Source organism: Emys orbicularis, chromosome 10 (assembly GCF_028017835.1).
Source record: "Emys orbicularis isolate rEmyOrb1 chromosome 10, rEmyOrb1.hap1, whole genome shotgun sequence".
In the NCBI taxonomy this organism is placed as follows: domain Eukaryota; kingdom Metazoa; phylum Chordata; order Testudines; family Emydidae; genus Emys; species Emys orbicularis.
Window position 1 is genome coordinate 19880525 of NC_088692.1, and position 14208 is coordinate 19894732.

A 14208-nucleotide genomic window follows, 5' to 3' on the forward strand; every position below is an offset into this window, starting at 1 on the left:
TCCACCCCAGCCTCAGTGGACACCATCTCTCCGTCCCGCCCCAGAGAGTCACTTTCTCCCATTCAAAACCCCCCACGCTTCGGAACGCTTCAGCTGCCACGCACCCTGATTGGCTCAGGGCGCAGCGATGGAACGTTGAGACAAGCGCCACTTCCGCAATCGAAAGATTTCCGCGCCACCTCCCCGTTGCCGGTTAGTAGAGTAGGCACGCGCAGCGCGACCGTGGCCTTAGCCGTTTTCATCCGGGGCCTTTCACTCTCCTCCCAGTCCCCGCCCCTCGGCGGAGTAGTGGCCGTTGGAAGATGGCGACCATCGCCGAGTTGAAAGCAGGTAATGGCTGCCTGTAGGGAGCAGTTGTTCCCAGAGCGCCCGCGCTGTGTGGGAGCCCCTACCCACTCCGGGGCGCTCTCGGGGGAGGGGGTGGCAGTGGGAGCCGCTGTGGGCAGCGTGTGCGCCGGGCCGGCTGCTGGAGCCAGGCCCCGGTTTCCTAAGCGGAGATTCGCGCCCAGCCTGCTCTACTGGGGCTTCGCCCTGACAGACGATTGGGCGAGAGCCCCTGTCCCCGGTAGCGCAGCGCTCTCTCCCGGCGGCGCTGCCGGAGCTGCGCGTTGCCACACGTGTGGACGCAGCCCTGGAGGAGCTATGCGGGCAGCGCCTGTGCTTGAATCGGCCCTCCTCCGCCCCAAGCGCCGACCTGGCCCTAGTGTAGACAAGGCCCCAGAGGTAAGCTAGGTGATGAAGGCACAGCTGCGCCCCCTACCCGTAGTTTATCTTCTCTCCGCTCTGTATTGTGCAGGGTAATTACCCCTTGTTCTAAACACACCTTCTCTTAGCAGTGAAGCCAAAGCCAGACTCTGGCAGGAAAAGAGGGCAGGCAAACCTGCATTTATAATGGAGAGGGGGAAAAATTGGATAAAAACGCCTCATGTTTCCTGTATACATCATATAGAAACAAACAAGGGCATGGATCTAGTTTTTTACCCCTTCTTGCAAATCCTCTTTCATGTTCATCAGTCTCTTACTCTTTGGAAGACTGTTCCTTCCCAAACCCTAGCACTTCCCCCCAAAGCTCCTCTCTAACAGCCATTACAAAACAGATCAGTATTGCCAAGTCTCATGATTTTATCTCAAGTCTCACAGTTAATGAGAATAGATTTTTTTTTAAAGCCCCAGCTCCTGGAGTCTTGGGATTAGGTAAAACTGTCAGATTTCACCGAAAAAGATAGGGTGGATAAAATTAGGTTTTTTGGGGGGAAATGGTTTAAAGTGGATTTTTTAAATTGTTTAAATTATTCTCTTTTAAAATTAAACCTGTTTAAACTAGAATCTTACTTTAATACAAAATGTTAAGGCCTACATTTATTATAATCTCAAAACATTTAAATATGCTGAAACTATGTCCCTCTATCAAAATCTTTGCGTTAAAGGATACTTTTTTCTATATAAAGAACATTGAGAAAAGCCATCTAACTTTTCAAGTTAAGCTTTATAAATATCGCACAATATTTTCATGTACTGTATTAAGGGCTTGATCAGGTGGGGGCCGTAGGGGCTGTGCTACTGGGTGCAAGAGACTGGCAAAATCATCACAGGCATTGGGACCTAGCCTTTGACTCCAGGAGACACCATTATTATTTCATTAGGATCATCCACTGACTCAGTTCTTAAATTATGAATATTTAAGACTCCTCCAACCATAGAAATTTACTCATTTCATGGGGGGGAGGGAAGGGGGGGAAAAAACAACAATTGATCTGCCCCGTAACTACCAGCCCTTGCTTCTGGACAGTTTTGGGCACGTCCTGTAAATGGCCTTGCTCTGTCTCTTTGCATCTCTACACAGATAAACAAATCCATTTTTTTCTCAACTGCCTCCCTTTTGTCTCTAAATAAATAAAATACTGCAGTGCAAGAGGCATGTGGGTCACATGAGCAAAAGTCTTGGATTGTTAGTTCTTTTGTTTTTTGGAGGGAAGGGGGAAATTGGGGGAATTATGTGACAAGGGAAGAGGAGCAGAGTGTACAACCAAAAAAGGGGTAGCATTGGTGGCAAAGCAGAACACTGAAGAAGGGACAACATTCTTCAGAATGCAACCTCTAGGGTGGATTTCAACACCTGGGAACTGAAGGAAAAAAGTTGCCATGGCTGCAAGTCATAAAAAGACACTAACTGGGAATATTTTCAAGAAATTCCTCTACCTCTGGCTAAACATGAACACCTGCCAAATGTAAATAATGCAACAAAGTTGCAAGGTCTGGTTTGTCAAAATGAAACATGAAAAATGTTACTCAGAAGGCAATGACTTTGAAGATGTGGACATTTCTGAACAATCTGAATCAACTGGTTAGTGAACTTATTTTGGCACCATTCATGTGGACTGCCTACCATGCCTTACTGTGCTAAAGTAACTTAGATTTTCATAAGTTTGTGTTTTGGGTGGATTACTTATTTTGAAACAAACATTTTGAAATTCATAATTGGTATGTTAGTTTACTGCTGGATGTGATGGTTGGCACTTACTGGAAGGCTGGGGGGTCAGGCCCTTAATACAGAAGATAAAGTTGTTAAGAAGCCTGGGCCCTCCCACCCCACTAGATGCCAGTCCAGTGCCCTCTGAGATCTTGCACCCAGGAGTGCCTCATAGCTGCCCTTTCTGGGCCACTTCCTACCTCCCCTCTATTGACCAAGTTTTTGAGTCTGTAGCAAAAAGGTAATAGAAAAAAAGGTACTAGCTGCACCTTCAGTCTCTCTGGGCCCCACAGGTAGGTTCCCCATTACCAAGAATCCTAGAATATCAGGGTTGGAAGGGACCTCGGGAGGTCATCTAGTCCAACCCCCTGCTCAAAGCAGGACCACAATCCCCAGACAGATTTTTGCCCCAGATCCCTAAATGGCCCCTTCAAGGATTGAGCTCACAACCCTGGGTTTAGCAGGCTAATGCTCAAACCACTGAGCTATCCCTCTTCAGGAGTTCCCAGGGCAGCTTCTTCTCCCTCTTGTCAGGCCCCTTTCTGAGTTGGCTGGCTTCCTTTTAATCTTCTCCTCCATGTGGAACATGATCTGCAGGTGCAGCTGAGCAGGGTCATCTGGGCTTAGAGTAGCTCTTTAACCCCTTCATTTCTAGTGCAGTGTTTATATTCCCAGTCACACTGGACTTCTGAAATGGTTTATCATTCACTATAATCAAACATCCCAGGTGAAGATTTCCTCTTTAAAAGGAAAATATTAGACATTTGTGAATTTAAAAAAAAAAAAAATTCAAGCTGTTTGGTATGTTGCTACAGATAAGGGTTCAAATAGATTTAGATAATGATTAATCAGTCATTTTCCTTTAAATATGATTTATTCTAAACCTAGTTTTATAAACAGTTACACAAACAGCTGCAGTAGGAAGACTTTCATTTACAATCTTTTTTTTAAGCAGTGCACTGAGTAATAGTGAGTGAACGAGTGACGTTTTACCATTTTGTTTCAGGGTCCAGTTTAGATATAAGGGGCTATGAAGGTCCATCATCTGCACTGTTTACAACTTCAAAGTCTTCTGCTGGCACCTCTAGCAGTACTGTAACTAAACATATGGGCAGCAAATACCTGTATCAACAAAGAGGAGACTCCTTCAATAAAGCCATGGATAAATTCATAATCAGGGCCAGCTAACTAAAGCAAGACTCCATAGACGAACAGATAGTTGCATAAATGAACTGAACAGATTAGCCTTTCTGTCTTCTTCAGACCAACCATTTCATCAACATGGTTCGGTCATTATGACCAGGCTACATGCCACCAGGCAGAGCAGATGTTGCTGGAAGGTTGCTGCGTACAGTGTATCAGAAGGAAATTGAACAGTGTGCAAAAAGCATTGATAGGAAATTTGTTAATCTGAGTCTTAATGAGTGGAGCAATATACACAATGATGCAGTAATACGTGCGTGTGTCAACAGAAGGTGGGGATGTCTATCTTACAGAAACGGTTGATACATCAAGAAATGCTTATACAGCAGAATACTTAGAAGTAGCAGCAGTAAAAGCTATAACAAACAGCAAACATTCAAGTGTGAAGTACATAGCTTGGTCACAGACAATGCTGCAGATGTAGCAAAGATGAGAAGAAATCTAGAAGATAAGGAAGGGAGCCTGTAAACTGTAACATGGGTGCAAAGCTCATTTGCTTCACTGAAAAGATCAAGAGGATCCAAACTAATTCTCCCCTAAGATGGAATTCAGTGGTTGACAGTTTTGAGCTATTTATTAAGAACTGGCCTATTCTGATGACGTTTTATGAAGAAAATAGTGACAAAAATAGATGGAACTATTATACCCAAAGTAGTCAACATCGGACTAAAGAGGAATGTAGAAGATATGCTGAATGTACTGAAACCTATTTTCATAGCCTTGGACAAATTGCAGCAGAAAGATTGCGGATGTTGAAATTTGGAAAGAACTCAGACATTGAAGAAATGCCAACAAAGTAGTTAAATTGCAGGCCATAGAGTAGCAGATGGATCAAGCATCTATGCTACCTCATTTCCTTGCCAATATTCTCAACCCAAAGTACCAGGGTAGATGCTTAACTGCTGAAAAAGAATATGTGGCTATGACATGGGGATCTAATAATCACCCAGTCATTCTAACCATAATAAATTTCAGGGCTGTTTGCTGATGTTTTAAAGACAGTCATGGCACTGAACTGGTGGAAATCATAGCTAATCACCTGAAACAGAACTTATTGAAGTGCTAAACCAGCTTTTGACCACAGAAAGCATATTTTCTTCATTTGACTAATTAATTCAAAGTTGAAAAATTGATTGGGAGTTGAAAAAAAAAGCAGGAAAACTTGTCTTTTCCAGTCGGTGAATAAAGATGAGGAGGGAGGGGTGAGATCGACCAGTCTTATGTTTGAAGGATAGCCGAAGTAACTTAAGTCTCCTGAAAATGAGACCGTTTAGGCAAGAAGGACTTTAAGCTCCAGTCACATTCACTTAGGCATATTGGAAAATTTTCCCAAGCTGACTTGAAATCTGTTTAATTCACTGACTACAGTTAATCCCTGTTTCTTTAATAAATGATTGAGTTGTGTTTTGATGAGACTGTATCCAAAACATTTAAGGTTTTAATAAAAAAAAATAATTTTATATGCATTCTGTAATTCTAGTTTCTAACCTAGTGCAGCTTGAGCAAAATTAATTATATAGTAAGTGAGCAAGATATTCACCATTTTCTAACATTCTATAAATGTACAATTAGGAATCTGAAAATTGTAAGCTATAATTGCATAAATAAATGTATAATTATAGTGTACCTTCCTAAGTGGCAAAAAGATGTAGCAAATCTAGTGTACAGCCTATTTAGTTGTAAATCAACATGTTTTAATGTTTATATGAACCAGTGAGAGTGCACCTTTCTTTAGAAAAATAAAGGAAGTACAAAGAGTTTATTAAAATTGATTTAAATCCAGGCTTTCCACTTGGTGATTTAAATAGCTGAAAAAGTAGTATCTAGACCTCATGGTTGCAGAGAACAGTTCGACACTAGAATCCATGTTTCCAAAGGCAAATAAATAGAACTCATTAAAATATTTCTCAAAATTCATTGTTAACCAATGTCATGATTAGTTTTGGGCCCTGACTCATGATTTTTGAACGCTTGGGGTTGGCCTTTCCTATACTAGACATTTTGAAATAATTTCTTACTGGTTTTAGCAGCATGGGAACCTTGTATACACGTGAGCTCACAGTGGCTGATATTGTTTTTAATTTCACGTTATCTAGCTTTGCTCAGAGATGGTCTCTAATCAGTGCTTAAAAGGCCAGCTGACTTGTCCATGCTTCGGATCCCATGCATTTCTCTTCATAATTAATAATCCTTAACCACCATTCCAAATAGTTTGGACAACTCACTTTTTTTTAAAATGATGAAGTTATATAAAATGACTGATTCTGGGGGTTAGTATTGAATAATAAGCTTATGACTATGTGCAGTAATAGAAATTCTTTTTTATGTATTTAATAGTACTAAAGGACACGTTGGAAAAGAGAGGTGCACTGGGACAAATAAAAGCAAGGATCAGAGCTGAAGTTTTTAATGCGTTGGATGACCAAAGTGAACCACGGCCACCACTGTCTCATGAAAATTTTCTAATCAATGAACTAATTCGTGAATACTTGGAATTCAATAAATATAAATACACTGCATCTGTTCTAACAGCAGGTATTGGGTTGGCTTACTGGCTTCAACTGCTTTATTTACAATCTCTATCTTACTGGATAATAGCTGGATTAGCTCAATAAATGTGATCGTATTACATTGTGATGACATAAGTCAGAAAATCTTCAGGGTCAGGTGTATACTCTTTTCCCTTCTCCCCAGCTTGTTTTGTAAAGGTTAGTGAAGATAAATAAAGTGTAGACATCTCTTTTCCCTCAGACATCAGGCTAAATAATGGCATTAGTCTCTGAGAAGTCTCTCTTTCCCAGGCTCCTTACCATAAGGTAAATGTGTCAATTTTTGCTTTAGAAAGCCATCCTCTCCTGTGCATCAGTTGCTACATTAACAATCTGCAATAGCAGGTGGAGAAACATCCTTGCCAGTTAAGCACAATCCCATGTGACGCACATATAGTATATGGAATGCAAACTGCCACCACTGAAGTGTCCAAATATTTTCTGACATGGGAATGAGTATTTTAAATCATACAGTCCCATTTATATTTCCATTTCCTATTAAGTAAAGTGCCAAATGGAAATATAAATGAAGGATGAAAATTCAGGTGTCAACTAATGATTCCAAACTATATTAGCACTTCAAATGAGGTGGAGGGCAGTCTTATGTCTTGGAGTACTGTGAATACACTATCTAACTGCACCCAAGACTTGGTTAGAGGTACTCAGTAAATCGTAGGATTGAGGGTAAAAAGGAGTAATTAGTGTTTGAACAACTACATCTATGCTTTAATGTTATTGATTATATTTCAAATATTAGTGTGATAGTTATATAAAATAAATCCGTGTCCTCATATTTATACATATTTGAAATTTGTACAGGTCCTCAGTTCTGGCATTATTGCTGCTGTTGCCTGTTTGAAATGTTGTATGCAAAAGACATGTAACATGCTCTAATTGTGCTTAGCAATAATATTTAAACTGGAAAGATGCAATAATTAGATTGAAAATAGCTCAGTAAAGCAATATGAAAGATGTTCAAGTAAGGAGCTAATTTGATATTTGTACCCATTGTGACAGTATCCTTTAGAGTCAACTTTCTCTTAAAAGGGTATTTTAAATGCACAGATATGTCCATGCATCTTTTGATGGGGAGAGAGGAAGGAGTTTGTGGATTCCATTATGTGTGGAATCAGCCTGATATTTGTAACAGTATCCCTGTGGGGAAAAATAAGTTACCCAAGTATTTTTTATTTAAAAATGACTTTAGTCATGTTTTTCTTTTATATAACTTTAAGAACTTCATAGTAGAGGATAATTATTAAAGTTAGTTATAGGAATCCCATGTAGTATTGGACTCAGAGCCATCATGGGAATAGAAAAGATCTAACAGTGGGAATATATGTCAAAGGTAACATGTGCACTCTGATGTTGTTCCAAAGACCAGAATGTAAAAAACATTATTTATATATCACTCACACACACACACACGCAGACTTTTAGTTTAACTATTATTTAAGAACTTAAAATATTTTAAACATTCTTAACTTTTCAGAATCTGGCCAACCTGAAGTACCATTGGATAGACAGTTTCTTGTCCATGAGCTGAATATAGTGGAAGATCCAAATAGAAAATCAGTGTAAGTAGATTTGAAATCACAGTGCACTCTATTCAGTATATGTGCCACATTTTCTATGCCTGCTGTAATATTTGTTTAAGACCCATGTAAGTGCTATTTGCAGTCTTAAGTCTTGGGGATGTGCAAATGGTCTTCGGAGGAACTGGCCTACATTTCTTGCTCCAAGGGTGTAATTCTGCTCTGCACAAGCATGTTACCAATTTGTGTAGTAACTGTTAGCATCTGAAACACGTATACTGAACTGTTCTACCTGGTTTGTGAAAGTCTCCAAACTGCACATTAGGACCACAACATGCAAGCCTCAGACACTACCCTTTAGAGAGCTGTTCACTGTGATTTTCCACACATCTTTCAACTAACTTCAAAGTCAGTTGCGAAATTGTGCTTTGAGACTTCCATGTGAATTTGTGTGGTGCTCCTTGGCATGACATTCATAAACCAATGAAATGATTTTCTGTATTGGCAATTATTAATTTTGACAAATGTGAATAAAGAATCAGAGGGTAATTTTTTACTTATCCTGATTTAGGACATCCTGTATGAGGGAAGATGATCAAATAGGATTGCTTTTTACAAAATTAGAGGAATGTATTTTAGGTTTATTTGTTTACAAACAGAAGGAAAAAGAGCATTGGCTGTGACATTTTTAAACTAAATAATTTTGAGACAGGAATTATAAACCTTGAGTTAAAAACACAATGTTTGGGAGATAGTTATGCTGAAGACCTCTATCTGTCTACATTCTGGGAACCAATACTGAGGACTAAGTGGCCTTTTCCTGTTCCAGGACTCTTTGTTCTTTGAAATTAAAAAAAAAAAAAGGGGGGGGGGGTAGGATTCTTATGCTCAGCACTTTACATTCTATGTACACTACTTTGTTGTTTCTCTTTTAACAGCCCTCTCTTGTATGGAATTATAGCTCATTTTTTACATGGTAGTAAACGTGACATCCATGATACATTTTCAAAAGGATCTTCACTGCAGTTTCCAAGACGGAATCTCAGCAAACTACCTAATGAAAGAAATCAAATGGGTGTGTATATCTTAATCTGCAGCTTTGTTGTCCCTCAGGAGTTTTTAGGTCCTACAAGAAGAGCCAGCACTGTGCCCTTTGCGCACCACTGACTTTGCTCTGATCCCGTCTCATGCTTCAAAGGGCATAGTTTAGCACAATCATTAGGGATAGTTCTCCATTCCAAACAATCTGGTATTGGCAATTAGAACTTGACCACTATTCCCCACACCTCCAGTGCCCTGTTTTGAGCCACTTGACAGAGATTTTATAGAACAAAGATGCTAACAGATGGGAACAGTCATTGCCATAGATCCATAAGTGTTTTTTGCATCTAAAAGTGAATTCACAAGGCAGATCTCTATAGCCAAAAGTTTGCCTAGCCCATATTAAATTATTTCCCCAGTTGATTGATAACTTCATACACATGTATAAAGAACATGAAAGTGGAACACATCAGAATGCAAAATAAGATACACCAAGTGTATAACCTCTTCTATGCAAAGAATACATAAAGGATGAGATTTATTTTTTCAGGTTTCTTTGTGATGATAGTTCTATCAAAAACAATGTTAATATTTTCAAAATGTGTTGGCTAATCATGTTAAGATCTAGGGCTGTAGGATGTATCCTGCTACAAAGTGCTACATTAATACCAGATATAGCTATATGTACATGAAAGAAATCTTTGCTCATACCATAGCTAATTTTATGAAGCAAGAATCCTTCACTTCTGATCTCTTTTAATGCGTATGAATATTTCATTTTTACCTTGTAACATCTAGGTAGGAGGAAAATACATTTGACTTACCAAGACCAAACACGCTGAAAAGCAGATGTGAAAAATGTTCAGATCTTGTTTTTGCCATCAAATGTCTTGATAGTTGGAATTTTCCTCTAAAATGGGAATGAACATTATCTAGACAGACATTTTTAAAATTGGACACAGTGAAGTTAAATATACAGCCTTATTTTAAGTATTGCTGAGTGTTGCAGTTTCTATTGTCTTCAATGGTAGCTGCAGGTAGCCAGGACAATTGAAACACACAAGTTATGTTTTTTCACTGCATATGAAAATTTTAAGAATATTACAAATGCTTGAAACTCATTAACAGGAGACAGATGAGTTATTCTGGTTGGTAGATAGTAGGAAGAGAGTTATGTGCAATTTTTCCTGTAGTTTTAAAAGTCAGGATTTGCCGACGCTGAACATTACCAGTGTTACTGATCTTGCATTGAGAATCCGTAAATCCCAACTCCCAGTGCCAAAATATCACCCACAATCTTTTTCCAATTTTGCTTCTGAGGAAAAGGCCCAAATTTCACTTTCACCCTACTATAAATCTGGAATAGTTCTACTGGCATCAGTTGAATTACTTCATATTTACGCTGGAATAACTAGGAGCAAAATTTATCCCAAACTCTCAGTACAGGGCTGGGAGTGCATACACATAAATATATATTTTTATGCAAAGACATTTCTTGTATGTTCTGATAATCAAAATATTTCCACTAGGAAGTTCTCATTAGTTCAGGCATCTTTCTTTAAGTTTAATTTATGCCTGTAGGCATAAATACCCAATTCTCTAAGGGCCTGATCCAAAGCCCATTGAGATCGGTGGGAGTTTTTCCCCTGACTTCAGTCATCTCTAGATCAGGCCATAACTGATATTACCATGTTATACTGTAATATCACTGTCTTTACTTTCCTGTTTGTTTCTAGCCACTTTGGCCAGGTCCACACAGGTATTTAGTCTCCTTTCACTGAAATCAGTGGAAGTTGGGGCCTAAACACTTGTGTATCTGGGCCTTTCTGCCCACCTACTACTGATTCTGACTAGATACAGTGTATTTCCCCCTTAGTGTTTTATGCACAAGAGAGTGAAAGAAACAGTTGCTCCAGGATTTTTTTCCTTGAATAAGCCACTCTGCCGTGTTTTATTTCACTTATGCACTCGTTGAGATTTGGTACTTTCCCTTAATTGTAAATCCTGAAAATCCTGCTGAAGATGGATATGTTTTATTCTCTAACATTATCTACAGATAAAAAGCATTATATACAGGCTGTATTTTTATAGAGAGATTTATTTATCATGTAGGGGTGTCAAAATGGGAGGCAGGGACAGCTAGTTTCCTTTCTGCCACAAGAGGGTGCCAAAGAAGCAACACTTTTTGGTACAGAAGCTGGGCTTCTCAAGAAGTAACTGGTTTCTCTTTTAGTTAAATCTCTTTCTGTGCAGTATTATCTCTAAGTGTTTAAGTTCAGTGTTGTGCTGGTTAGTTTAAACAACTATAACTTTAGTCAACAATCTTGCAATTGATTCTGCTCCGGAGCTCCTATGCAGAGCCCATTGATTTCGGTGAGACTCCACGCTGGGGTCTCCCTGCCAACTACAGGATGGGGTGTTAGTTGTTAGACATTACTACCTCTTTATGTAGGAACGGTAACTGTAGAAGCAGATCTTAACTTTTTTCATAGAGGAAGCTTTAGTCTTTAGCTTTAGCCTATTTGTATTGTGAAGCAAGCGGATATGCAAAATGCAGCTGAGGAGCCCACAACAAGCAATTGTTTTATGATACCAGATGTGTCTGATTAATTCTTCAGTAAGTCTTACTATGAAGAAGCAAAATCAGTCCAGTGGAATAAATAAGTGATCTTGAGAAAACAAATATTTCAGCATTCTGGAATCTGTTTTCCCTTTCTGTGTAAATAGAACTCCTAATGAGTCATGTATGTTAAACAATGGAAGAGAAGACCTTTATTTTTCATGTTAGAAATGTTCTGGTTGTCCTGTGAATGTTCTGATATGCTTTTGGGCATGATACATCATAGAATATCAGGGTTGGAAGGGACCTTAGGAGGTCATCTAGTCCAACCCCCTGCTCAAAGCAGGACCAATCCCCAGACAGATTTTTGCCCCAGATCCCTCAATGGCCCCCTCAAGGATTGAACTCACAACCCTGGGTTTAGCAGGCTATCAATCCCTCCCCCCTTTGGTGATGGGGGTCCTGCTATATACTGTAATTTACAGTATGTTCCAATATATAAATACAGTACATTCAGGTGCGTCTGAGAACTATAATAAGACTGAAAGCTCATTCTGTTAATACTTATTCAAAACGTTATTATAGCTGTATAGACAGATTTATGGTGCATAACTGCTAATGCAAAAACTGACATGGATGAGCTTCCTAGCCTTCTCCGGTCTTAAAATGTTCTATGTACTGAGGTTCAAATTACTAAATTTTGTTGACAATGACATTTACATAAAAATGTCTTCCCTGACACTGCAGATGCATAAATACTTATACTACATCTTGTATTAATTTTCAGATTCAATTCCAGAACCAGGGAGGATGGCCGGCACTAGCATTGAAGATCCACTTGTTTTACAGGGTGTAAACAGATGACAATTCCGTTTTGTTGTCCATTTTTCATTTAAACAATCAAGACTGGATCCTGCAAACCCTTATTCACATGAATAGTTCTTGCTTACATAAGTTGTCCCTTTGACTTCGGTGGGACTGCTTGAATGAGTAAAGGCTACTCATAAATCAGACTTTGTAGGATTAGGCCCACAATAATTTATTGCTGGAAAAGCAGAGTTGCTCAGGGCCTGTTCCTGCTATGCAAGAAGGGGCCCAACATGTTTTAATTTACAAAATAAGACTTTTCAGGAGTATTTATTCTATTCCAGCACTCACTATTTAACTCTGTCTTTAGTCTCATTACTTTACACTACTTTTTCTGCACTTGTGAAATCACTATTACTGTACATGTGAATAAAAGCTAACTTCGTTTTCTGTTTTACTTGATACTGCATTTGACTTGCAAGGGTGTAAACTTAATATTTTAAGCATTATTTGATAAGTGGCAGCCTCACCACTTCCTACAGATAATCAGTGGAAAATTAACTATGAAAACAGAACTAAAATGCCTTAGGGAATGTTTGACTTTTTTACTCCCCCGGAAGTCACAACTATATTTATCTTCATGCTATTGAACAACTATTGTCAAGTCTTCTTTTCCAGCAGGAGTTGTTATAAATTGTATGGAGTTAGTATCAAGCACACAAATGGGAGGACTATAGGGCCTATTTTTTTCCCTAAGCCGTTTAAAAATCAAAATTAGAGGAAGTTGAAACTAAAACTGCATAGTGAACCACCAGTTCCCAGAAAGTTCACTCATTTTCCCCAGGTATTTAAATTTTCAACAAACATAGGTAACTATTAAAAAACTGAGTTTGAAAGGCATGTGTGTATGTAAGTGGGCCTCAAGTTTGAGTTAACAGAATTAATAAGTATATTTAAATAAATCTCCCAATGGCATCAAGTAAAGGTTGTAGACTTGGATCCTTACTGAGGTTTTTTGCTTTATCTTGGCATAGCCTGAGGCTGACCTACGCTATAAAGTTAGGTTGGCTTGACTATGTCACTGACGGCTGTGAAAAATTTCACACCCCATGCAATGTAATTAAGCCAACCTAAGCTCCCATGTAGACACCACTAGATCAATGGAAGAACTTTTCCATCGACCTAGATACTACCTCACAGAGAGGTGGATTAACTACAGCAATGAAGAACCCCTTCCGTTGTTGTAGGGAGTGTCTGTGCCAGCAGCTATACCGCTGTAGCATTTCTTGTGTGGACATACCCTAAGTGTGTGTGAAGGGAGATAAGGTAAAATAGCAGCATAGGTAACTTTTGATTTAATAAGCTCTCAAGGAGAGGACTGTCTTCTCATTTGTGTTCGTACACTTCCCAACAAAATTGTGCCTTAATCCTGATTAGAACCTGTGGGCATTATTTATATTAAAGTGTTCTTTTGATTAGAACATAAAAATGGCCATACTGGGTCAGACCAATAATCCATGTTCAGCCCAGTATTCGGTCTTCTGACAGTAGCCAATACCAGGTGCTTCAGAGGGATTGAATAGAACAAGCAATCAGTGTGATCCATCCTGTTGTCCACTCCCAGCTTCTGGCAGTCAAGGGGTAGGTACACCCAGAGCGTGGGTTGCATCCCTGACCATCTTGGCTAAGAACCACCAATGGACCTATCCTCCATGAACTTACTTAATTCTTTTTTAAAATCTAGTTGTACTTTTGGCCTTCACAACGTCCCCTGGCAAGGAGTGCCACAAGTTGACTGTGCGTTGTGTGAAGTAGTACTTCCTTTTGTTTGTTTCAAACCTGCAGCCTATTAATTTCATTGCGTGATCCCTGGTTCCTGTGTTATGAGAAGGAGTAAATGACATTTTCTTATTTACTTTCTCCACACCAGTCATGATTTTATAGACTTCTATCATATCCTCCCTTGGTCATCTTTTGTCCAAAGTGAACAGTCCAGCCTTTTTTGTTTCTCCTCATATGGGAAGCTGTTCCATACCCGTAATC

At 39.3% G+C, this 14208-nt stretch overlaps 1 protein-coding gene across 2 annotated transcripts; it reads left to right on the forward strand.

Moving 5' to 3' along the window:
- The first annotated feature begins 230 nt into the window (after positions 1-230).
- On the forward strand, positions 231-12627 carry CEP20 (centrosomal protein 20). 2 transcript variants are annotated; one of them, XM_065412115.1, is made up of 5 exons: positions 239-330; positions 6011-6208; positions 7715-7799; positions 8696-8832; positions 12146-12627. In XM_065412115.1, the coding sequence occupies exons 1-5, from the start codon at positions 303-305 to the stop codon at positions 12220-12222; spliced, it is 525 nt and encodes a 174-aa protein (XP_065268187.1). In that variant the 5' UTR covers positions 239-302; the 3' UTR covers positions 12223-12627. The 2 variants fall into 2 exon arrangements, with proteins under 2 accessions (XP_065268188.1, XP_065268187.1); XM_065412116.1 differs by lacking the exon at positions 12146-12627 and having other exon boundaries at positions 231-330; positions 8719-8819.
- The last annotated feature ends 1581 nt before the right edge of the window (positions 12628-14208 follow it).